We start from the raw sequence: 24,097 nt of genomic DNA on the forward strand, positions 1-24,097 counted from the left end.
ACACAATGTGATGGCTCAGAAATTGGCTCGGTAGGGACCACCGTGTTGTCAGACAGCCATACTGAACATGGTTTTGAGTGAAAAGGAAAGGAAATCTCAAATCTTTCAGTGTTCAAAATTCTCCTAACTTGGCTTGTGCAGCAGCTTATCAAAATCAGTAAATGCAAAGCATGATTTGCATTAAAATCTCAGCATTTGCTTTGAATATTTTAGGTGTACTCTGATTTCAAGCGCACTAAATCCTGCATCCCAAAAAATTTTAATAATGGTGTTTAGAATATGGGAGTACTCTGTGAAATATTGCTTGGATATTGTATTTTGTAGCGTTTCATGCAAGACTGCATTTTGCAAGAATGCTTTATTTTAAAATCGCTTCTCCTTGTGTATGGCATAATGACGATTCATTTTGCAATCTTGTGTAAAATATAACGGAATTGTTAAAATGTTTGTAATAATAATTATAATCAGCAGGGCTGCTTTTATTACTATTACAATTATGGCACTCTTATCCAAAGTACGTACAATTATCTAATTTATACAACTGAGCAGTTAATCGTCTTTCTTAAAGGCCCAGTAGTGGTATCTTGTTGGTACTAGGATTTGAATTAACAACCTTCCAAGTCCAACACCTTAAACTACTCAGCTACCACTTTACTTATTAAATAATGACTCAAAAAAAAATTCATAGAAATACATTATAAATCACGGCTGACAATATTCTCCTGTCACCCAATGTATCACAACCCAAAATCTACCCTTGGGATAAAGCTCTAGATTGTCGAATAAAATATATATATATATATAAAAACCTTACTCTACAACTCTATAAGCAGACACACACATTCTACAGTTGGTGACTCATATCTCTAATAACATGTTTTATCACTAGCTGCCTTTTCACTCTCTGGTTTAGACGTAATTAAGGGTTTGACCAACTACATAATATTAAAGCGCTATACCAAGTAAAAGAACAAATGCAAGGTAAAAGAAAAGGACTTCTAAATGAGAATTTTTTTTATTTTTATAATTTTTTTTTTTTTCGAGCAGGGGCTGGCTAAATCAGGTCAAATGTATACTCGGATCTTGGGGTACTATTATTATAAGTCTGCAAATCAATGAGCACTATCAAATACATTAATAAGTCGGATTTCTAAGAAATGGCAAAAATATCGTATTTATTAAAAAATATTTGGCACATTTACACACACACACATACATATATACACATATACATATATATATATATATACACATACATACACACATATACAGTGGGTATGGAAAGTATTCAGACCCCCTTAAATTTTTCACTCCGTTATATTGCAGTCATTTGCTAAAATCATATAAGTTCATTCTTCTTCCTCATGAATGTACACACAGCTCCCCATACTGACAGAAAAACACAGAATTGTTGACATTGTTGCAGATTTATTAAAAAAGAAAAACTGAAATATCACATGGTCCTAAGTATTCAGACCCTTTGCTGTGACACTCATATATTTAACTCAGGTGCTTTCCATTTCTTCTGATCATCCTTGAGATGGTTCTACACCTTCATTTGAGTCTAGTTGTGTTTGATTATACTGATTGGACTTGATTAGGAAAGCCACACACCTGTCTATATAAGACCTTCCAGATCACAATGCATGTCAGAGCAAATGAGAATCATGAGGTCAAAGGAACTGCCTGAAGAGCTCAGAGACAGAATTGTGGCAAGGCACAGATCTGGCCAAGGTTACAAAAAGATTTCTGCTGCACCTAAGGTTCCTAAGAGCACAGTGGCCTCCATAATCCTCAAATGGAAGACGTTTGGGACGACCAGAACCCTTCCTAGAGCTGGCCGTCCGGCCAAACTGAGCTATCGGGGGAGAAGAGCCTTGGTGAGAGAGGTAAAGAAGAACCCAAAGATCACTGTGGCTGAGCTCCAGAGATGCAGTCAGGAGATGGGAGAAAGTTGAAGAAAGTCAACCATCACTGCAGCCCTCCACCAGTCGGGGCTTTATGGCAGAGTGGCCCGACGGAAGCCTCTCCTCAGTGTAAGACACATGAAAGCCCGCATGTAGTTTGCTAAAAAACACCTGAAGGACTCCAAGATGGTGAGAAATAAGATTCTCTGGTCTGATGAGACCAAAATAGAACTTTTTGGCCTTAATTCTAAGCGGTATGTGTGGAGAAAACCAGGCACTGCTCATCACCTGTCCAATACAGTCCCAACAGTGAAGCATGGTGGTGGCAGCATCATGCTGTGGGGGAGTTTTTCAGCTGCAGGGACAGGACGACTGGTTGCAATCGAGGGAAAGATGAATGCGGCCAAGTACAGGGATATCCTGGACAAAAACCTTCTCCAAAGTGCTCTGGACCTCAGACTGGGCCGAAGGTTTACCTTCCAACAAGACAATGACCCTAAGCACACAGCTAAAATAACGAAGGAGTTACTTCACAACAACTCCGTGACTGTTCTTGAATGGCCCAGCCAGAGCCCTGACTTAAACCCAATTGAGCATCTCTGGAGAGACCTAAAAATAGCTGTCCACCAACGTTTACCATCCAACCTGACAGAACTGGAGAGGATCTGCAAGGAGGAATGGCAGAGGATCCCCAAATCCAGGTGTGAAAGACTTGTTGCATCTTTCCCAAAAAGACTCCTGGCTGTATTAGATTAAAAGGGGGCTTCTACTAAATACTGAGCAAAGGGTCTGAATACTTAGGACCATGTGATATTTCAGTTTTTCTTTTTTAATAAATCTGCAACAATGTCAACAATTCTGTGTTTTTCTGTCAATATGGGATGCTATGTGTACATTCATGAAGAAGAAGAATGAACTTAAATGATTTTAGCAAATGGCTGCAATATAACAGAGTGAAAAATTTAAGGGGGTCTGAATACTTTCTGTACCCACTGTATACATATATATATATATACACATATACATATATACATTATACATATATATATATATATATATATATATATATATACACATTATATATATATATATATATATATATATATAAACAGTTCCATTGGTCCTTTTATCAGGGTTCGAGAAGTTATAATCCTATGATACAAATGGCCTCATACGGATGGTAAAGAAGACAAACATTTGTGTGTCAGAAAGTTCTCCACCTGACGGTCTCACCTGACCTTCTCGACACACAAAGGCTCAATTCAGATTGACAGAGAGAGGAGAGGAAAAAAGGAAAAGTGAGAAAAAAGCGGAGAAGAGAAAAAAGAGCCGAACAGTTCTTCCATCCTTGAAGGTCAAAGAACCCTGTTTCTGCAGCGTTTGGGGAAAAAGAAAAAAAAAAAAAAAAGAAAAAATTTTTCCTCTCCTTCAGCTTTCTTCCTCCTCTTACGAGAGGTTTTGCTTGTATCAGAAATTCTACTTCTGCAAAGATTCACTTTCATGTATTTATATTTATATTAAGAGGCAGGGAAGGGGGTTAAATGGGTAAACAGCTCACAGAGCAGCTGACTAAGCACTTTGCAAATTTTACAAGCAGTGAAATGCAGACAGTTCAAAAGTATCTGGACACCAACGTACTTATTTTATTTCTATAAACAGGCTAAAAATTTATTTCATATGAAGCGAATAAGATGGACTTTCAGCTGTAATTCAGTGGGTTTCACTGTTCAGGAATGAATACATTTCTTACAAAGCCTCTTTACCCCAAAATTAAAATCAGACATCTCTCTAATAAACAATCCATCTTGCCTGGTTCAAATCAAATCCATCAAAATCTTTACGGAGGCACAATTAAGAAAATTGCATCTGTCCAAAAACATATTGACCTGACCATGTGTACGCTTTTATATCCAGTGTAACAAGGTCTTAGTGAATCTGTCCTACTCGGACCCGGAACGTGGCCTGTGATTTGAGAACTGACCTGTGATGAATCCCCACACATCATGTCCCATGTGCCGTAGTGGCCATTGGCTTGTCTGTACAGTCGCAGGGAATCGGTGAATGCTGGCGTGAGCACCTTGTTCTCCTCTGATAGACCTGCAGGGGGCACAAGAGAGCACAGTTATTGCATTCCGAGGGCTTGCTACAACAATGTTTGCCCACTTGACACCAAACAGGTCGATCTGGTTTAAAACATAGACACGAGATTAAGCACTATGATACATCACAGGTTCCCAACTGTGGTCTCGGAGAACCCGATGTCCTGCACGTATTGGTGTATTTCCTGCTTAAACAAACCCATTAATCAATTCATTATTTAATAAATGCATGACAGGGGATTCTCTCAGAGCAGGGACCAATCTGTGCAATCAGGAAAAGAGCAGCAATACGTATATTATAGTTAACAGAACAAAGACAATTTATTAAGCAGAATAAACACACCAACACCAAAAATAAATAAAACAATCCGCAATATCGCATATTTACATACAAAATAAAATGCCAGTGGTTCCACGTATTGGAAATTGAAATATAAGAAACAAAGCGCAAAACAATCCAAAAATTCAACAAAACCAAAAAAAACCCAAAAAACTCAGGGCCGTGTAGAGGGAACGCGTCACTTTTCTCATAGCATACATATACAATAGGTTCAATCTGGGTTTATAAATGAGTAGAAGACTAACCCCCTACAGTACTAAGATGTGTTTAGCCAAAGGTTACACATTCATTAAAACCGATATTATGATTTTTAAAAACATTTTCCACAATTTCCGACAATGTTTTTCACCTCTTGAAAACCGTATTCATCATATGAACCTTCCTTCTTTATCTGGGTTGTGATAACCCTTCCGGAAATTCTTTCCTCTCCATACGACACAAGGCAGCAGGAAACGTGCACACAAAAGCTGCACAAACACGGGCTGACATCAGCAGACGAGAGTCAGGACTACAGGAAAGGCACATGATAGGGCGAGCTTGTGCTGTGATTATTACACATACACCTCAATTGTGGGTCATTTAAAAACGCAGTTTGCGATTTTTTAAAGATACCTCAGACAAAACTGTGACAGTGAATCGAGTTTTACCCTCAAAGGCATCTCACGAGACATTGGATACAAGTTGGCATTTGTATCGTGATGCATCATTGGTAACACATTTGTATAGTTGGAAAAACAATTTATTTATATATAATTATTAGTAGATGAGCTATATTGTTGTTGTTTTTTTAAGTGACAAATATTTTATATGTGATTGGTTTCTTCTCGCTAAAATGTTTCTCAAGCACATTCTCTCAGCACCACTGCTGCTACGTGAATATGACACATCACAATACTACAGAGACCGAGGAACGTCCTGAGAGTCACATACAATATAGATTAACATGGCAGAGGTAGAGCTGCATCCTCCTTTATTTTGCACAACAAAAGGTCTGTTTGTGAAAGGGCCATGCATTAGAAGTCAGAAGGTACTTATGTAAATAAATGATTTGATCTCTGTCTGCACCAAAGAAATAAAAGTGAACTCTTTGTACCATTTTGAATTGCATTGAAAGCTTGTTAGTATATCTATTGCGATTGCAATTTGTCCTATTGCCAGCAGAGGGCAATGAATAAACTACCACTTTAATAATGAGGCAAAAGTTTATTATGGTACATGAGACTTGAGTCCTTGTGTGTGGACTTTTGTGACTGACTATGGGACATAGAATAACAGGAAGCAGATTTCAAGATTTTTTTTTAGGAACAGGAAACCTATTTTTTTTGGCAGAGAGGAATAAAGCAGCATGAGAAAGAGAAATACGGAAAGATTGAAAATTGATAAGAACAGCTTTTGGCTGTGCGCTCATGAGAACAATTTGGGAACATTAGTTTAAACGCTACAATCGGTACAGCTGACTAAATAGTAGGTGCAGTGCGTTTCATATTGTCCAGAACTTTTTAATGCTTGCTTAAACTGTGCGTTTCTGGATGCAGGGATTGGGAGTAGTATGTGCTGATTCTCCAGACTGTACCCACAACACCAGATGTCTAAAACAGTGTGAATGGAGTGAGGCTAGATAAAAATAAAGCATGTGGTAGCATTTTAGGTGGCCTCCGAGACTGATGTGTTTCCATCTCGCACAACCACAATCAGTGGTTAGCGGGGACTCAGGGGGATGGCCTGATCTCAGGGAACCACAGGCGTGGTATGTGTGTGTGGTTAGAGACAGCGAGCTGGATGCCAATCCAATCTCACTAGACCTAATGAATTTTCTTTAGAAGAGGCTTTGCTTCGATGCATTTTTGTATTCGAATTACCTCAGCAATCGATTCAGTCCTACTATATAGACAGAAGTTTTGTGCACACCTTACTGTAAGATACGATTTTTAACCACCCATTCTCTAATAGTCCCCATTTGCTGTTATAACAATCTCAATCTTCCACAGGATCTCAATCCTGTTCCACTAGATTTTCTGGAGATTTATTCTCATTCAGACACAAAAATGTTAAAAGGCCTGGAGCGCCAGAGAGGAAAGGTTTTATGCAACCACAACCAAAGTCATTCTGTACAATTGAGTGCCTCTAATATTGTGGTAACAGTCTGGGAAAGAATCACATATCTGGAAAAGTCAGACATCTCAGTTACACTATATTGATAAAAGTATCATCAATAGATCTTTTATACAGAATATCTTACTAATCACTGGAAAACTGCTGTTTTATGAGGAAAATAAACCCCTTCAATTTAATATTGGAAAACAAAAATAATAAACCTGGTACACTTTCTCACCACCCCGTCACTGTTTATTTTACTAGAACAAAACGTACGGTTAATGACAGGCCACGCTAAAGAAACACATACAAATCTGACGTCACCATAATGGAATTTGCAGCATCCCTGATCACATTTTTCTATTCATTTATTTTTTTTCACTTGACATGAATCATATTTTCTTAATTCAGTTTAGCTTCTTGTTAGACAGTTCCTCAATTATTTATTTGATTGACTTCCAACAGATAGCTCTCGGAAATGTTAACTGTTTGGTTTGCCGCTTAGACGCCAACATATCACATACACACAAAAGGCTTTCAAATGCTTATGGTTAGAAGCATCCAGTAGCAAAGACATGCCATGAATCATGCTTTGCCTCCCTGTATTAAACCTGTAAAGACGTATGGCTCCATACCTATAATCCTCCACACATCAACCCTCACTGAGAGACATTATAAAATATATGTTCTGCTGCTTCTACCTTCTGTATAAAACGACTCTGTAATTCTACTATATCTCTTCAGATTAATCTGGTCATTCATCCTGGGATTCTAGGTTGCACATAAGCAGTACTTAAATAAAGAACCAGAAACAGGGTGATTTCCTGGTTTAGAAAAAGTCCTCACACACTCCAAACAAAAACACAAGGCGTGTCAAACCGACATCACTGATGAAGAATCAGAACGATGGGAAAAATGTGACTGAATAACAAACAACAACGGGTTTACTGTATCCTTACAAATCATAACACAGGCTGATTTTTTTTTTTTTTTATATATACAAAAGATTTATAACCTACTGTCATCATTATGTCTCAACGTATCCTGTATGTGACCAGTTACTGACTTGGATAATCAGGATTCTGGAACACCAGGAACATAAGACTTTTATTGCAAAGCGTATGTTTAGAAGGAAATAAACAGCAACTGTTAAGGCCTCGGCCAATACTGGGTGTAACTGAAGTGACAACTTAACAGGAACTGACTCGTCTGGTTGCTATTGTGACACACCAAGACAATAATGTCACAGAAGTGCCACACAAACCACAAGTACGAGTCAGTGAGTGAAAATGTGCGTCACACAGCACTTACATTTGCCCTAAAATTACACTGTAAGGCAAAAAAAAAAAAGAAAGATTCCTAAATCATTGAGACACATATTTGAACCGTGTGTCAGATTGTTCAGTTCACTATTCTTGCTTTATGTGCCAGGAAACCAGAAAGCATTTATTTTTTTTGTGTCCTGAAACTTTTGACACTAAAAAGTCCATCCCTAAATGTCCCTACATAAACATCTCACCACATCAACAATTATGCAGTGTCGTTTCTTTGTTGTAAAACACCACCACATCATTTTTCAGTTATTAGTGTCTGATTACGAGGTGGAATCAAAAGGTTTTGAGACTAATGGTGCTAACTGGTGCTGTTCCGATTATGATTTCATCATGGACAACAAGTTGGAACAAACAGCAAATGTGAAATTCGGCATGAAACTGGGCAAATCTTCAACAGAGACATTTGACATACGTTTGACATATGGCAATACTACAATGAGTCGATCGAGATGTTTTGACTTCCTTGGAAGACGGCGAGAGATCAGGAAGACCCTCAACGAGCTCGACCACTGAAAATCTCAAATCTATTTGCCAACTTGTGCATGATGATCGTCGGAGAACAATCCAAATGATTTAGCTACTGCAGACTATGCTCTCTTCCTGAGGATTAGGATCCAGCTAAACGGTCGCTATTTTTACACCACTGTGATGCACTTCAAAAAGAAGACCTACAAGACATATTCCAGAAGTGGCAGCAATGTTGGGATGCCACCTTGTACGTGTTCCACCAAAAAGTCATTCTGAACGAGCTGTTACTATAGAATCAGCAGCTGTCAGTGTTGGCCAAATGTGTAAAGCTCTGGGCTACTAAACAAAGTCTGTGGTTGAAGCACCAGCACTGCCAAGTTGGGCTCCTTAAGCAAGGCCCTTAACCACATCCGATCCATGACCGCCGCATCCTGGCTGAACCTGCGCGCTGTCCTCAAGCTGAGGTTAGTCACAGAAAACTAATCTAGACAGCCTGGCCAATCAGAATCAGGCATTCGATTCAGCACTGTTTTATAACATTCAGATACAATTCAGGTTACAATCCAGATTTGATTTTTTATTGCCAAAACGATTCATTAAAAGGTTCTTAGCTTGCTAACACAAGGTCTGACAAGCAAACACTGTGATCCTAAACAGGGACCAACAAAAACATTTCTGCTGGTGTTAAAGGAAATCAAATAAAGCAGTTAAATATACTTATTATTGGCACATGTCGTGTAAATGACTTATTATTTATTTGCAAAAGCAATCCGATTAATGATTTATGCTAGTCAGTGTGATTCCAATCCCCAATGATTTCTGTTTATTTGTCAAATGCATATAAAGTGTTTGATATTTGATCGATATACCAATTGATATATCTTGTATTAACACAATGATTCAGTGAAAGAATATTTTTATAATGTAAAAGCTTATTAAATATGAATCCACTTTCAGAATCAGCTTCCCAGCAAACAAAAAATGATCTGCGCTTCCTGTTACTCCACTTAATTTGCATGATGATAAAGTGCTTGGCCCTCTTTATTAACCTGTCACACAGCCTTATGTTATCAACCCTATTGTACACACTTTTCCTTTTTTTTCCCCATTTCATCTCTCACAAAAGCTTTTTAAATTAAAGATGAGTGTCATAGCCCCAAGCTTTTACTTTTAACAATTGAAAAAAATATATAACCAGCAAGAGTTGTATAGTCTCGCTTCATAAATGCAGGGTTAACATGGTTATTGTAGCAGTAAATGGCACACAGTGTTGGAAATCAGTCTGATTACTACTTTTACTAAACCATAAATACCACAATATGCAGCCCCCCACCCCCTGTATAGGAAACTTTGTCTAATTCAATTTAAATGATAAAATTTATTGTTTATGTATATAAAAATATTATAAATTATTAATCTTAAAACATGCATACGTAGCAATTTAAACATTCATTTTAATACAATATTACTGCTACAGTAAAGTATTTTTTTTTTACATAAACCTGCCATTGTTTTCCTAGATGCACATTATTTTACTTGAATGAAATTTATTTGGCCTAATTTTATTGGAACTTTTTATTTTTCAGCATAAAATCTAGCATAAATCTGACTATAATCAATCAACCGGGAAATGGTAGCTCAGTTGGTAAGACCTTGGAGTTCTGATAGGAAGATTTTGAGTTCTATTCCGAGCACCACCAAACTTCCACTCCCTGACCGAGACCCTTAACCCTTAAATACCATTTATACAACTGCTCAGTTGCTATAAATGTAAATTGCATAATCAATAATAATTGGGGGAATTTTCTTTGTAAATATAATACTAATTGGAGATTAGATTACATTTCAGAAATTTTAAAACATTATATTTAGAATATAAAGAAAATCTCAAGTATAAAGTGGAAAACATAAAAGGACACATCATGTAAACAAGCGCTTTAGCGATACACATGACACGATCATGCTGTGCAGAGTTTAAGCCAAATCTCTAAGCTCCAGACAATAAATTTGTCAAACACCGTACAATAGGCATTTTTTCCTATGAAATGTTGCCCTTTTTTTTTTTTTTTATATGGCAGTTATAGATGACAGATGTTATAGATCCAACCGTTCAACAATATGTTTTATATATCCTGCATTCAGTTTTCAACCTGTAAAGTCCTGCAGCAGAATAAAGAACATCTCAGAGCTTGTGCCCTAAAATCAGTGATCTCATGAGAGAATGAGAATATGTACCCTATGGGCGCTGCTTTCAAGGAAAAAAACATTAGTTTGGAAGGGGAACAAAGAAATCTGGGTTTCTCAAAATAGGACAAGAAAGAGAAAGTGTACGGTGAGAGAAAGTCAAACACTAACACGTGGCATTGAGGGTTTTAACTTGGAATATACAAAAGCATGGGAGGAGTGGTATGAGTTTAAACACTAAGCTTGAAGAGAACCATGGTCTAATTTGCAGGAAATGTGTAGGTAGTGTTCAGGCTTTAATTACTGTCTAAATCCTGCACCTTTCATTTTGTCAGAAAGCAATATGTATATGTATTTATTTATATAAATAAATGTGTATATGTGTAAACATTACAACGGCATATATATTTCATTCACTATTAACATATTTTAAGCCATTTTAGCTTGTCTAGACATGCAAGGAAATATACTTTATGCAAAGGTCATTATGTCACATGCATCATTAATAGTTTAAAGAAAATGGGGAAAATAAAAAACACCACGCATGGACACAAGCGTCCACCAATGATTATTAATGATTGAACAACTCTAGCTTCATGAAGAACACAATTTCTGAAATCTAATAGGAAATTGGCTTCACATTTTCAATTTCTTTTTTGTATTGTAGAAAACTATATTACCTTTTCTGCATACCTATACAGAACACCTAACACACGCAATGAAAAAAAGATATAAAACTGGTCTCAGGATGAACTTCATGCTCAGTGACAGAACTATGGATATAAATAGAACCTGTTTGAGTTATCTCCATGTGCCATTCACCCAAAACAAATTCCTTTAAGCTTTCTCACTCAGTCATAGACAGAATTGTATTCAAGGCATCCACGCTTTCATGTAGACACACAAACGTGTGCAAACACACACCCACCAGGCTTTATATGTTGAACAATCGCAATGATGCAGAACAGAGATCATTAGCGTGGGTGTAGCTTATACAATTATGGCTGAGGAGTAGTGCTTAAGGAGGTGTCCTGGGGGGGATTTCAAAGAATGCAGTGAAAAAATAATGAGGAAAAAAGCAAAATGACAAGAATATGAGGGAGTGGAGAAACAAAGTAGACAGTGTAGTTATGCGTGTCGATAATATGAGTTTGTATTGGGATCCTGATGCATTTTGCACTGAACAGGAACTAGGAGTGTAAGAAAATATCGACACGTGATTATCGCAATATTTTGTTTGACAATACCGTTTTATTTATTTTTTTTAATTCAAACTATCATATTGCAACCCCTGTATCGTAATATGTATCGTATCACCAGATTCTTGTTAATACATAGCCCTAACTGGAACGCCATTTGCCTAAAGTAAGTAAGTAATGCATTTTGGGCCTCAATGGGCAGCCACTCTTAGGAAAAAAATGTGGAAGGCCTTCACAAAAGAATGGAGTTTATTATAACAGCAAAAGTGAGGACCAAATCTGGAATAGGATCCTTAATTCTTCATGTTGGGCATTAGTAGGTTTGAAAGGGGTTTTGGTTCTCAAATATGGTGTGGACAGAGACACATCCATGAATAAATAGAAATGTGTAAATCAATTGAACCTCAAATCTTCTGCACATCGTACACACCTGGAACTTTTATAGACCTTTAAAAAGGTAAAGGCCTATCTAAGGAAAATCTATATGACTTGCACAGACTCTTCAAAAGCATATTACTGTTGAAATTCTTACATCAACATCTAGGTCTATTTTTTTTTTTTTTGGCTTCCTACATTACCCACAATGATGTTTAACTTATTGACCCATTATAGTGGTGCAGGTAAGATTTAGCCCTCGCTTTATATCTAAAGAGCAGCAATTTAGTCCATCAGCCTGTCCAACCTTCTAACAAGATCCTGACTCTAAATCAGCTTTCATGCCAATACCAGCTTTGAAGCCATCTCTGCAAACTAGCTGATTCTAAATTCTACTCTGACTGCAGTATATTCCTTACAAATAGCATTGCATTCAGGTAGGTTAGGTCCAGAAAGCTATTGCCACTTATACGGTGGATTAATATGGAATTAATAGTTGGTGGCAAATGCAAACAAGACACTTGCTTTCAAGAACTAGCGGTCTGCAAACAATAGACAATGTTTTTTTTACCTTCTAACGCCACTGTAACTGCTCTAGCAACGTCCCTTTTAGGGTAGCAAACAAGAACCAAATTCTCACAGCATCCATTTGTATTTCTTGGTTTGAATGAATCAATTTCATTCAGTTGCAATGCATCCATGTTTAAGAATCCACCAGGTCCAAACAAAATCATTGAGTGTGTGTGTGTGTGTGTGTGTTCTTATTGTAACTCACCATTGTTGGCGTGCCTGATGCAGTCCTGGAAAACGGCAAACCATTTAACCTGTTCTTTCTCAGTCCTTACAGTAAAGAAGTGATGTCGAGTGTAGGGGTGCCACAAGATCAGCAGAAAGTTGGAGGCAAGTTTCAGAAATGGGGAACTTTCTGCTTTCGCCTTTATGTCTAAAGTCAAAGAGAAACACACAAATTATTAAGCAGACTGGACAACTAAATGGCTCGGTGATTATAGATTTCAGCTACTGATCAGAGATTAGTTAGTTCAAATCCTGGCATTGCCAAGCTACTGCCATTGGGTTCCTGTCTCCATTGTACAAAAGCCAAGTAATCAATAACTTGCATCAGAAGAGCCTAAATTTGACACATTTCCAGCACTTCTTGGTCATCACTGACTTGAATTAGCTTGATAAACACATTTTGCACTGTTCTCAATTAACAAAACATTCTATCTTTGTGTTCAGCTGACTTACATATTTAGAATGAATCTAACTAAATAGGTAGCTAGCCAGGGGCAGTTTTCACCTTTTTGGATTCCTTTTGACAAAATGAAAAAGACACAGAGTAAATATTATAATATACACTATTATAAATACAATTTCACAAGTATTTACTGTGCCTGTCATAAGTTTGGAAAAAACTAGTCTTTAATTCATTTCTGGGACACATGATTTGTCATTTTGCTTCTATGCAACAAACTAGGTAAAAGGTAAAAACACACAAGCAGAAGAAGAAAATTCTGTGGACAGATGAGTCCAAATGTGACATTGTTCATTCCAACAGAAGAACTTATGTAAGACTTATGTGAGAAAAGGATAGATGATTTTGCAGAATGCCTCATACCCACGGTCAAACATGGAAGTGGAAGCTTAATGGTTTGGGGTTGTTGTGGAAAAGGGAAGGTTGAAAACTTATTCTAGGTGAGAGGAAACTAACATAGCTACCATTTTATACTTCAACACCATCTGGACTGCAGGTAATTGGATTCAACTTAGACAATTACCACACAAGACAACAACCCAAAGCACACACCCAAGCTCTGTAAGCATTATTTTGAAAGCAAACAGTCACCTGGAGTGTTACCCATCAGGAAATGGCCTGAGCAGTCACTGCACCTAAATCCCATTGAACTACTCTGGGATGAACTGGATCACAGGGTCAGAAAGAAATATTCAACTAGTGAGGAACACCTTTAGCAAGAAGCATGGTATTTCAACTAAATGTTTGGAAAAACTAACTGTCCAAATGCCAAAAGTGACTAAAGCTGTTATTTATGCTAAAAGAGATTTTTTCAGTTTTGCACCTTTATGTTTCTATATTTGTTTTGTCAAAGTAAATCTTCAATGTTAAATTACCTGGTTTGTTGCATATAAACAAAAGACGCACTAGGTGTTACAAAACCTTTGGTGACACCTTCATTTTGATTCTTTTTTTTTTTTTTTCTCAGGTTGAAGTTCATTTCTCATTTCAAAATCTCTCAATGTCAAATGACAAGCATTTGATTTCCCAAAAAACTGATATTATCAAGCCTGGGTAGAGATATTCATTATAAAATTGATTGATATAAAAACAATCTTTTTTCTTTCTCTTTTTTCGAGATTCTGTGGTACAAGTTACATAACAAGTACAAGATAACTTCAACAAACTAGTTCATTAAATACACTGTTACACTTTTTGAATCGACACTCTGTTTGAGCCATGGCATGTCAGTGTATGCTTTTCATTTCCAGCTACGTATTTTCTCTCTTTTTCTCCTTCACACTTGTCCCTCACCAGGCAAGCAGCTGTTCAGCAGGACCAGGTACTCATCCAAAGATGTCAAGACTTTGTATCCAGCACAATTAATGATTCCTCTGGGATGGAGGCCTCTTTCATAGGCCTGAGAAGGAAGACAATAAGATTAGCTTCACACTGCAGCTGCATGTTTACAAACTAGCATGTTATCTGGACTCTGTGTACTGTAGCACTGGGATACAATTACAGCTTAATCGTTAAAATACTGTGCGTTCAAAAGTTCCTCCGCAGTGACCGTGTAGAGCAGGTTATGGGAAAATATTCATTATTATTTTCACTCATGGATTTAATTAATAAATATTGCGCAGTATATCGAAGTGGTTTTCTTGTCTCCAGGAAAGCTGCTTGAAATTTTTTCAAGAACTAAATCTGTGTATTTATCGCCATGCTTTAAGAATGTGCTCAACTACCTACTCTACACAAAATACAATACAATTGTGTTCAAAATTTCTATTTAAAAAAATTACTTCTAAGCAATAGCATTGGATTTTATTCCGATCTGAAAGCAGAATTGGACATACTGAAAGTGGTAACACTGATTAGATCTCTTGACCTCAGGAACATATCCGTACATAAGTGCGGAAGTGAAGGAGCCAGTTAAAAATAGTTTTGTTTGATTTAGAAGTGCATGTGTTTCCTCACCAGTCTGCTGTCATAGAAGCTGATGCTGTAGGAGTTGGCCACGTAAACAAAGCGGTTCCTCCATTTCTTATTCTCATCCAAATACTGAAATAGATCTCCAGAGAAGATCGACTTGTCCTGAAGTGGATCCTGAAGAAGAAAAAAGTTTTTCCTGTCATAATCTCATAATAAATAAATAAATAAATAAATAAATAAATGTGAGGCTAAATAACATTTACATTCTATGGCAGATGCCCTTATTTAGAGAGACTTACAATGACTTAAATTATACACTGAGAAGTTGAAGACTAAGGGCCTTGCTCAAGAGCCCATCAGTCAAATTGTGGTGGTGCTGTGATTTGAACTCGGAAATTTCTGATCTAAAGCCCAAGCTCTTCTTCAATCCACTACTTTCTTTTTTTTTTATTCTAGTGACCAAAATAGCGCCAAAATCTTTTTTTTTTTTTTTTACTCCGGGTGGCCTATAATAAGACCTGGCCAGCTGGCTTGGTAGACAAATTGCATGCTATGGTCAAGTTCTATGTGCTTTTGTTTACGTCTGGTGCTCAGAGATATGACTTGAGTTCACAGACACACAACCCAGGGAAACTGAGCAGTGTGGGACTGAATGGTTCTGGTATCTGCATAATGTGTCTAATTCTTTTGCTAAAATAACCCGACTGAAGTTTTAAATTTAATCTGTCCTGGGATCCTGAAACCTATGCCATGATTTCTTTTTTAATACTGGAAAAGATCCAAAGCTGCAAAAAATTCGGAGAACTTCCCATGTGTAAATATTGTCCCTCAGACTTTTTCAGTTTGTCTTGCATATTTTTAAACTTTAAACTGGGCGTATAATTAGAAAAATGGGAACATGAAATCTAAATTTCCATATTGTAAGTCTGCAAATGTGTGCCTTTATAGTATTCCATAGGCTTCCAAGACATCTTTCCATGAATTTTGGGCAGCTATAAATAAACCACACACCCATAAAAGCATATGAGGAAAGTTCACCATAGTGCTGATTCTGCAGTCTTTAAATCTAGGGATTTCATTGTCCAGACAAAAAAAAAAAAAAAAAGCAGTATGAACTTAAACAAAGATCACCAGATCACTACATTGAGCTGTAAGGTATACTTTAAGATTTAGAATATCACACCTAAGCAAACTCAGAGGTTAAAGTGATGAAGTTGTTGGGGCACCACAAAAATGGTCCTTGTTCAGGCCATTTAATTCATTGGCGAATCTCACTTCATGTTTCAAACTGTGCAAAGGTAAAGTGGAATACAAAAGCCATGTGGCTCTTACCGTATTAGTTTTATAACACAGGGGACAAATAAAAAAGCAAAACAGTAACAGCCAGGTATATCATTAAGAGCAGAGATGCCCAAACTAGAGCCTAAGGGCCAAATCTCGTCTTTGGTAATCTTTGATTTGGCCCACCATGCCATATACTGTATAAAAAGGAAATAATTAAGGACTACATTCAAATCTTATTAGAGGTTACTGAATTTCTGTATTAGGCATTGAACTTTATTATACAATAAATTGGATTTTTTTAACTTATTATTCTATAAGTTTCTCTGAACTAGAACTTTGAATGTTTTCCATGTACTTATATTTTTTTAATATTAAATCATAAATGAAAGGAACCATGCAAAAAAAAAAAAATGTCGCCCCACAGCCCTCATTCAAGTTTGATTTTTGGCCCATCTTAGGAAAAGGTTTGGGCACCTATGATCTAAGGCAGGGGTGAACACACTTTTTAGTATAGTGAGCTAGCATGTGAGCTACTTATAAAATGACCAAGTCAAAACGATCTACCTACTATAAACATTCTCTGTTTATATGAAAAAAAAAAACAAATGCATTAATCTATTAATTTCATACAAGTTTTTTGTAAATGTATGTGTATAAGCGTGTTTTATCCCCTCAGTGTCACACCAAAACACCAAAAATACACAATGTTTAAAAATATATTAAAGGACACAGTGAGCAATTTTCATCTTTCACAAACAGGTTATTTTATAGTACTTGATCTAATAGGTGTTATTTTTTTAAGAAATGAACTTATATTTTTTATTACATTTTCATTACATCCTCAAATTACACAGTATACAAATACATACAATTTAATAAAAATTTAAAAAAAAAACTAAATTAAGAAATGGCCATTTCAAATACACTATATAAATATTAGTTTGTGGACACCTGACCATAAGATTCGTATGTTCTTTTATAACATCCTATTTCACATTTAGTCCCCATTTGCTGTAATAAAAACCTCCACTTCACCTCCAACCTTCACTTCTGTGAAGATGTTGCAATAGATTTTGAAGTATGTGTGGGGGGTTTGTGTTTATTCAGCCACAAGAGGGTTAGAAAAGTCAGGCATTGTTGTAGGTGAGGTGAGAAGGCCTGGGGTGAATTCAGCATTACAATTCATCAGAGCTTTAAAACAGACCACTCAAAATCGTCCACTCCAACCCATGTAAACCATATCTACATTGAGCTGGCTTTGTACACAGGGGCACGGTCAGGTTTGAATCTCCTAGTTAAGGTGAATGGAAAATTTAACGCTACTGCATCCAAAGACATTCTATACAATTGTGTGCCCCCACCAATGTGGTAACATTTTGGGGAAGAACCACCTATGGATGGAAAAGTCAGGTGTCTCACAACTTTTGGCCATATAGTGTATATACAGTATTTAAAGTTAACCATCATATTATTTATTTTATTACTATGATTTCTTCCACCTTGCTACGGCATTGCTTTCTGACACAGTGGTATGAACACATATCCTGTAACATGTTCTTCTCACATCAGTAATATACATTTTGGAAAATAGAAAAATCATTAAATCATATGTGAATAATTATAAACCAGATATAAAAAGGTCAAATGTTTATTCTAAAAATCTGAAAAGGTAAAAGTGTTGACAAGGATGTTACCTTGCGGTGTAAAAGCTGGGACTGCACGTTCCCTCCTCCCTCGATCTCGAAGCGTACACTGTTAAAAAGAGCCACTGCATACTGCTGTTCATACACCTCCCCGAACTCAGTCATTACCTTCCTTGTGTGAGCTGGAACACACATATGCACACATCTTTTAGCACTCTGCATAAGACGCAACTATTATGACACAAGATACCCCATAATGACAACGTTAAAGAAGTTTGTTTGAAATCTTTGCAAATTGTTAAAAAATAAATCACATGTATATTAGTATTCACAGCTTTTGCCATGACATTTAAAATTGAGCTCAGGTGCATCCTGTTTTCACTGATCATCCTTGAGATGTTTCTCCAACTGGATTGGAGTCCACCTGTGGTAAATTCAGATGATTGGACATAATTTGGAAGGCACACACCTGTCTATAGAAGGTCCCACAGTTAACAGTGCATGCACAAACCAAACCAAGCCATGAAGTCAAAGGAATTGTCTGTAGAACTTAGAGACAAGATTGTATCAGGGACAGATCTGGGGAAGGGTACATAAACATTTCTGCAGCATTGAAGGTCCCAATGAGCACAGTAGCCTCAATCATACATAAATGGAATAAGTTTGGAACCACCAGGACTATTTCTAGAGCGAGCTGCTTGGGCAAACTGAGCGATCGGGGAGAAGGGCCTTAGTCATGGAGGTGACCAAGAACCCGATGGTCACTCTGAAAGAGCTCCAGTGTTTCTCTTTGGAAAGACGAGAACCTTCCAAAAGAGAACAACTATCTCTGCAGCACTTCACCGAACAGGGCTGTATGGTAGAGTGGCCAGACACAAGCCACTCCTCAGTAAAAGGCACATGACAGTCTGATAGTCCTTCAGGTGCCTTTTGGCAAACTCCAGGCGGGCTGTCATGTGCCTTTTACTGTACCCTTCCCCAGATCTGTGCCTTGATACAATCCTTTCTTGGAGGTTTACAGACAATTCCTTTGACTGGACTTCATGTCATTGCACAGTACAAGTACACAGCAATTAAATGCAGTTTAGCATCTACCAGAAGTGCAAATAGGAGAAAATTGTGGAAACTCACAAATGCAGATAAACATGTAAGTATATGTACAGTATATATATCACACACACACACACACACACACGTACGTATATGATGTGTGTATATACAGCAAATAAATAAAAAGCCTATAGCAGTAAAAAATCTGCAGACTGTTGAAAAAAGTACAAGTAAATAGTTATAAAGCTATGGCACTGAAAATAAGATGTAATATATAGTGTAGCATTCAGCAGGGTGATGGTGGAGGACAAAATGCTGGCCCTGAACCAAATGTTGTTGAAAAAGAAATGCAGTTAAATTCATTAAAGCATGTTAATGACTGCATATTGTTTTTAAAGAATATAAAGTCAACTCTAGAGAGCATTCAGCCATCTATCTAGAAATGCTGATAAAAATGAGACAAAATAGATGTGATCACTCAGACACACTTTTCAGCATCTATTATGGCTGCACATAGAGATCCGGAGCAAGGATAGGGGCATATTGACAGTCATACGGGCATTATAGTGGTGGGTTTGTGTGCACGTGTGTCTTTTTGTACATGTTCACATCTTAGCTTAGTCAAGACTCTGCACACTGATCATCAAAATCATATTTTTAATATATAATAATATTAATCGCATGATTGTCATTCATTTCACTCAATCTCTTCCTTTGTTATTGATTATTTTATATTTATTTAATCATTTTACACTCTGGAAATATTTTTTTTTAATGTATAGTCTTTATAAATATATATAATCTATAGTTACATGTACTTTTAGTGGTTGTTTTAATTGTTAAATATGGTACGTGGCTTCTTTAAGAAAATATTTTATGGTTCCGGTTGCTTCCCCTCAGTTCACGGTAAGCACAGCTGGGAAGAGGTTAGTCATTAAATTATCTGGGAAGGCAAAGTTTAGTGATTAAAAATTATTGTTCTGTTTTTTTATACGACAGTAAAGAAAGGTTGTTGTGAATAAATGTGTTGCGTTTTAATTTCACGTCTTTTATATTTATTTATTTATATTTCTAATAAAAATGGTCAAACAGAAATGCGCGCTGCATTAATCGCACATTATTAAAATTAGGGCTGTTGAGAAATTTGCGTATATATATATATATACACACACACACGCGCACGCACGTACATATACAAACATACACACACCCCTACACACAGTCATATGAAAAAATTCACTGCAATTTCAACCCAAAAGCAGACCCCAAGGTGCTTAAAAGAGTCTTCAAAAACCCTAAAATATCATCACATGACATACAGCAAGCTCTTGCTTCAATTGATGTCAAAGTGTAGGAATCCACAATCAAAAAGAGACTGCACAACATTATCATGGGAGGTGTGCAAGGAGGAAACCTTTGCTATCTAGGAAAAACATGAAGGCAAGACTGAAGTTTGCCAAAGAACACAGAGACAAAGGCTAAGACTTCTGGAATAATGTGCTTTGGACAGATGAGTCTAGGATTTTTGTATTTGGACACCATAACATGTTTGTCGTAACCCAAATACATAATTTGAGCAAAAGCATACCAACTGTGAAACATAGAGGTGGATGTATTATGGTTTGGGGATGCTTTGCAGCAGGACCTGGAGAGCTCACCATAATAGAATCCACTTTGAATTCTACATTGTATCAGAAGGTGCTTGAGAAACATGTTAGACCATCTGTCAAAATGTTGAAGCTGAAGCAGAAATGGATCTTGCAACATGACAATGATCGAAAACATACCAGTAAATCCACCAAGAACTTACTGGAAAGTGCATCGTGGAGAATTCTGGAATGGCCAATTCAAAGCCCATATCTAAATTCTATTGAGAACCTGTGGGGTGATTATAAAATGGACTGTGCATGCAAGAAACGCCTCAAATGTCACACAGCTAAAGAATTCTGCATTGAGAAGTGGGGGGAAACCTTCTTCCAGTCGATGTCAGAAATGGGTAGAAAAATCTCACTGAGGTTATTTCAGCCAGAGTGAAACAGACATTTCCATCCATGTGTGGTTCTACCCATTACTTTTACTACAACATTGGAGTCACACAAGGTAAGAGGCTTTTACTTGTACATTACATTACTGCACAGTGAAAGTCTTTCTTTGCATATCCCAGCTTGTTAGGAAGCTGGGGTCAGAGCACAGGATCAGCCATGACACAGCTTCCCTGAAGCAGAAAGGGTTGAGAGCCTTGTTTAAGAGCTCAACAGTGGCAATTTGGCAGTGCTGGGCTTTGATGCCATGAGTTACCAATAAGTATTTATTCATCTCAATGGGAAATGTACAGCTTCCAGCAGTATCCACATAGGCAATAAAAACTACAAAATACTAAAAATGTAAAGGTAAGTTAAAGAAAAGAGTATGTGCCAAAAAAACATTGTTGAGTCTGTGCAAATACAAAAAAAAAGTGTTTTTATCGAGTCCTGTGGGACCCTTACACTGAAACTGCTACTCTGCCTTGAGATAATGCTGTGCAGTGAATAGTTCATGATTGACAGGAGCCTGCGTAGCACCCGTCTCTCTGCCACTAATGTCAGGCTGTCCAGCTCCAAGCCCACAACCAAGCCCGCGTTCCTCACCAGCTTGACCAGACGTGAGGCGCCCTGCTTGATGCTGCCTCCCCAGCACTCTGCCGAATAACATAAAGCATTCGCCATGACAGTCTAATAGAACATTTGCAGCAGTTTTTGCTGATGTTAAAGGATGCCAGCCTTTTGAAGAAGTACAGCTGGCTCTGTCCTCTCCGGCACAGAGCGTCTGTGTCAGCAGTCCAGTCCATTCTATCATTCAGCTGCACTCCCAGGTATTTGTAGGTCTTTACAATCTCTACAAAGTCCCTGCTTATAGTCACAGGCTCTGGTTGAGGCCTGGGTCTCCTGAAGTCCACCACCATCTCCCTGGTCTTTGTGGTGTTGAGGTGCAGGTGGTTCAATTTACACCATGCAACGACGTTTCTGTACTTCCACTGTTTCCTCCTGATATAGCCCCCAATAGCAGTGACGTCTGCAAACCTTTGTATGTGGCAGAACTCCGATTTGTATGGATGGGCATCATTCAATTTTCACTTCACTTAGACTAGAAGTCCCAAACCTGTCTCAGTCTGATATTGTCCCTATGTACAAAGCAAGCATAAATATATCTTATCTTGAGTGGCCTGCTATAGATCTCGTACCTCAGCCCCACTAAACACCTATGAGACAAATTGGAATGCTGTATATACTAATTAAAGACATATATATATTTATAAAAAAGACTTTGTCTTGTCATCAAGAGATAAAACTACTCTAAAGAAAGAGTGTAGAGCAAAACAAAAGGACAAAACCTCTTTCAGAAATTTAGGAGTCAGTGAACAGTGAAATGTGGTATTGTGTCAAAATATTCAGGTTATTTACACTCAGTATGCAAATGCAGGTCATGAAAACAGAAATAATAAGAAAAAAAAAAGATTGTGAAGCCTGAATACTTGTATCATCTTCAGAACAAGCTTTCATTAATGATTGAGATTCTTAACCAAGGACAAAGAAATGCAGGAAAGACATGATTAAGTCTCTAGGCAGTCAGGCAAAACAATGCCTGAAGGGAGTTCTAAACTAATATTTGCATGCTTTTCAGGGTCACTTATATAACTTCCAATTTATATTTAAACATTGAGACAGGGCATGACGCCTTGTTTGACATGTTTACTTGTTATGGCAGAAAACTAGCAGGAAATGTCTACTGAAATTACAACAGAAAAATGGCCATGTTTGAATGTTCAGAACCAAATTGTGGCATGGAGAAATTTCTTGTTTGCAAAACTTGTGCTGGTTAGCTGCTGTTTGTGTGTGTGTGTGTGTGTGTGTGTGTGTGTGTGTGTGTGTGAATATTCCATTAGCAGGAAGGAATCGACTGTTAGCGGAGGAAGAGAAGGAAAACTGTGTGTATGAGTCATATAGGAACATCCTTTATCCTTCAGTGCCATACACACTAGTACCTAACTTTAAAATCAATTTTTTTTTTTAATTGTTATGTATTTTAGGAAACAGGGTTTTGAAAGTTAGGAGAATACACTCACACAGAATTAGGACTTCAAACAAATCCGTTTTTCAGACTTCATGTGCGCGCATATGTTTGTTTCATAATTTCTCTCTAGATTCGTCAGGCCAAAAAAGAACACTACCCAAAAAGAAGACATTTCAACCCTTAAAACCATGATGTGGACCATTAAATCCAGTATGCACATGATTTTGATCCACATGAGTAATTTGCATGCAGGAATTGTATAATGGTTACTCAGCAGGACATTTATTGAGCAGAAATGCGTTACCTTAAGGATCCATTTCATTCGGTCGAGTAAATCTGGTGTCCACTGTAGGCTCCTGCTTTCAAATGACAGGTGTGGAAACTGATATGTTTTTGGTTTGCTATGTTATGAATCCTGAGATGCTTTTCTGCTGGTATTAACAACCATGCCAAAGTCAAAGTCACAGAAATTACCCCCTTTTCCCACTGAAATGCACATTTCCATTACTGAAGCCAATGCGATTCGCACCATGATGCTTAGCCAATAATACGTAACATTAAAGATACATATGAAGTAGCTACTGATGTGATGTGATGTGATTTATCCGTTTTATGATGAAGGGCGATCCGGTTTCTATTTGATTCAACACAGTGCAATACAATGCAATGGAAAAAAATATGATGCTATGCAATTCAATATGGTACAGGTAGTTTTTATTTTGACTTCCAATGCATGGCCCTTCACAAACAGGCCTTTGTAGTAGAAAAAATAATAAATACAACCAGACGTTCTTTTCCTGTTCTCCAGGAAGATGCAGCTCTACCTTTGCCATGTTAATCTATATTTTATGAGACAAACAGAATACTGAAAAAGCACAAACTGCTTTTTACCGATGCAAATATG

At 37.3% G+C, this 24,097-nt stretch overlaps 1 protein-coding gene across 5 annotated transcripts in view; it reads right to left on the reverse strand.

The window, feature by feature from the left end:
* The window catches only part of niban2a (niban apoptosis regulator 2a), a 46,437-nt gene that overhangs the window by 17,781 nt on the left and 4,559 nt on the right, over window positions 1–24,097 (reverse strand). For all 5 annotated transcript variants that reach the window (XM_083564057.1, XM_083564058.1, XM_083564056.1 and 2 more), the window contains exons 3-7: window positions 18,145–18,275; window positions 15,212–15,340; window positions 14,549–14,654; window positions 12,776–12,943; window positions 3,889–4,004 (exon numbers count right to left, since the gene is read on the reverse strand). In XM_083564057.1, the coding sequence (XP_083420183.1) occupies window positions 3,889–4,004; window positions 12,776–12,943; window positions 14,549–14,654; window positions 15,212–15,340; window positions 18,145–18,275 (650 nt within the window). The remainder of the gene's footprint in view (window positions 1–3,888; window positions 4,005–12,775; window positions 12,944–14,548; window positions 14,655–15,211; window positions 15,341–18,144; window positions 18,276–24,097) is intronic.

This window comes from Silurus aristotelis (genome assembly GCF_946808225.1).
Source record: "Silurus aristotelis genome assembly, chromosome: 16".
Lineage (NCBI taxonomy): Eukaryota > Metazoa > Chordata > Actinopteri > Siluriformes > Siluridae > Silurus > Silurus aristotelis.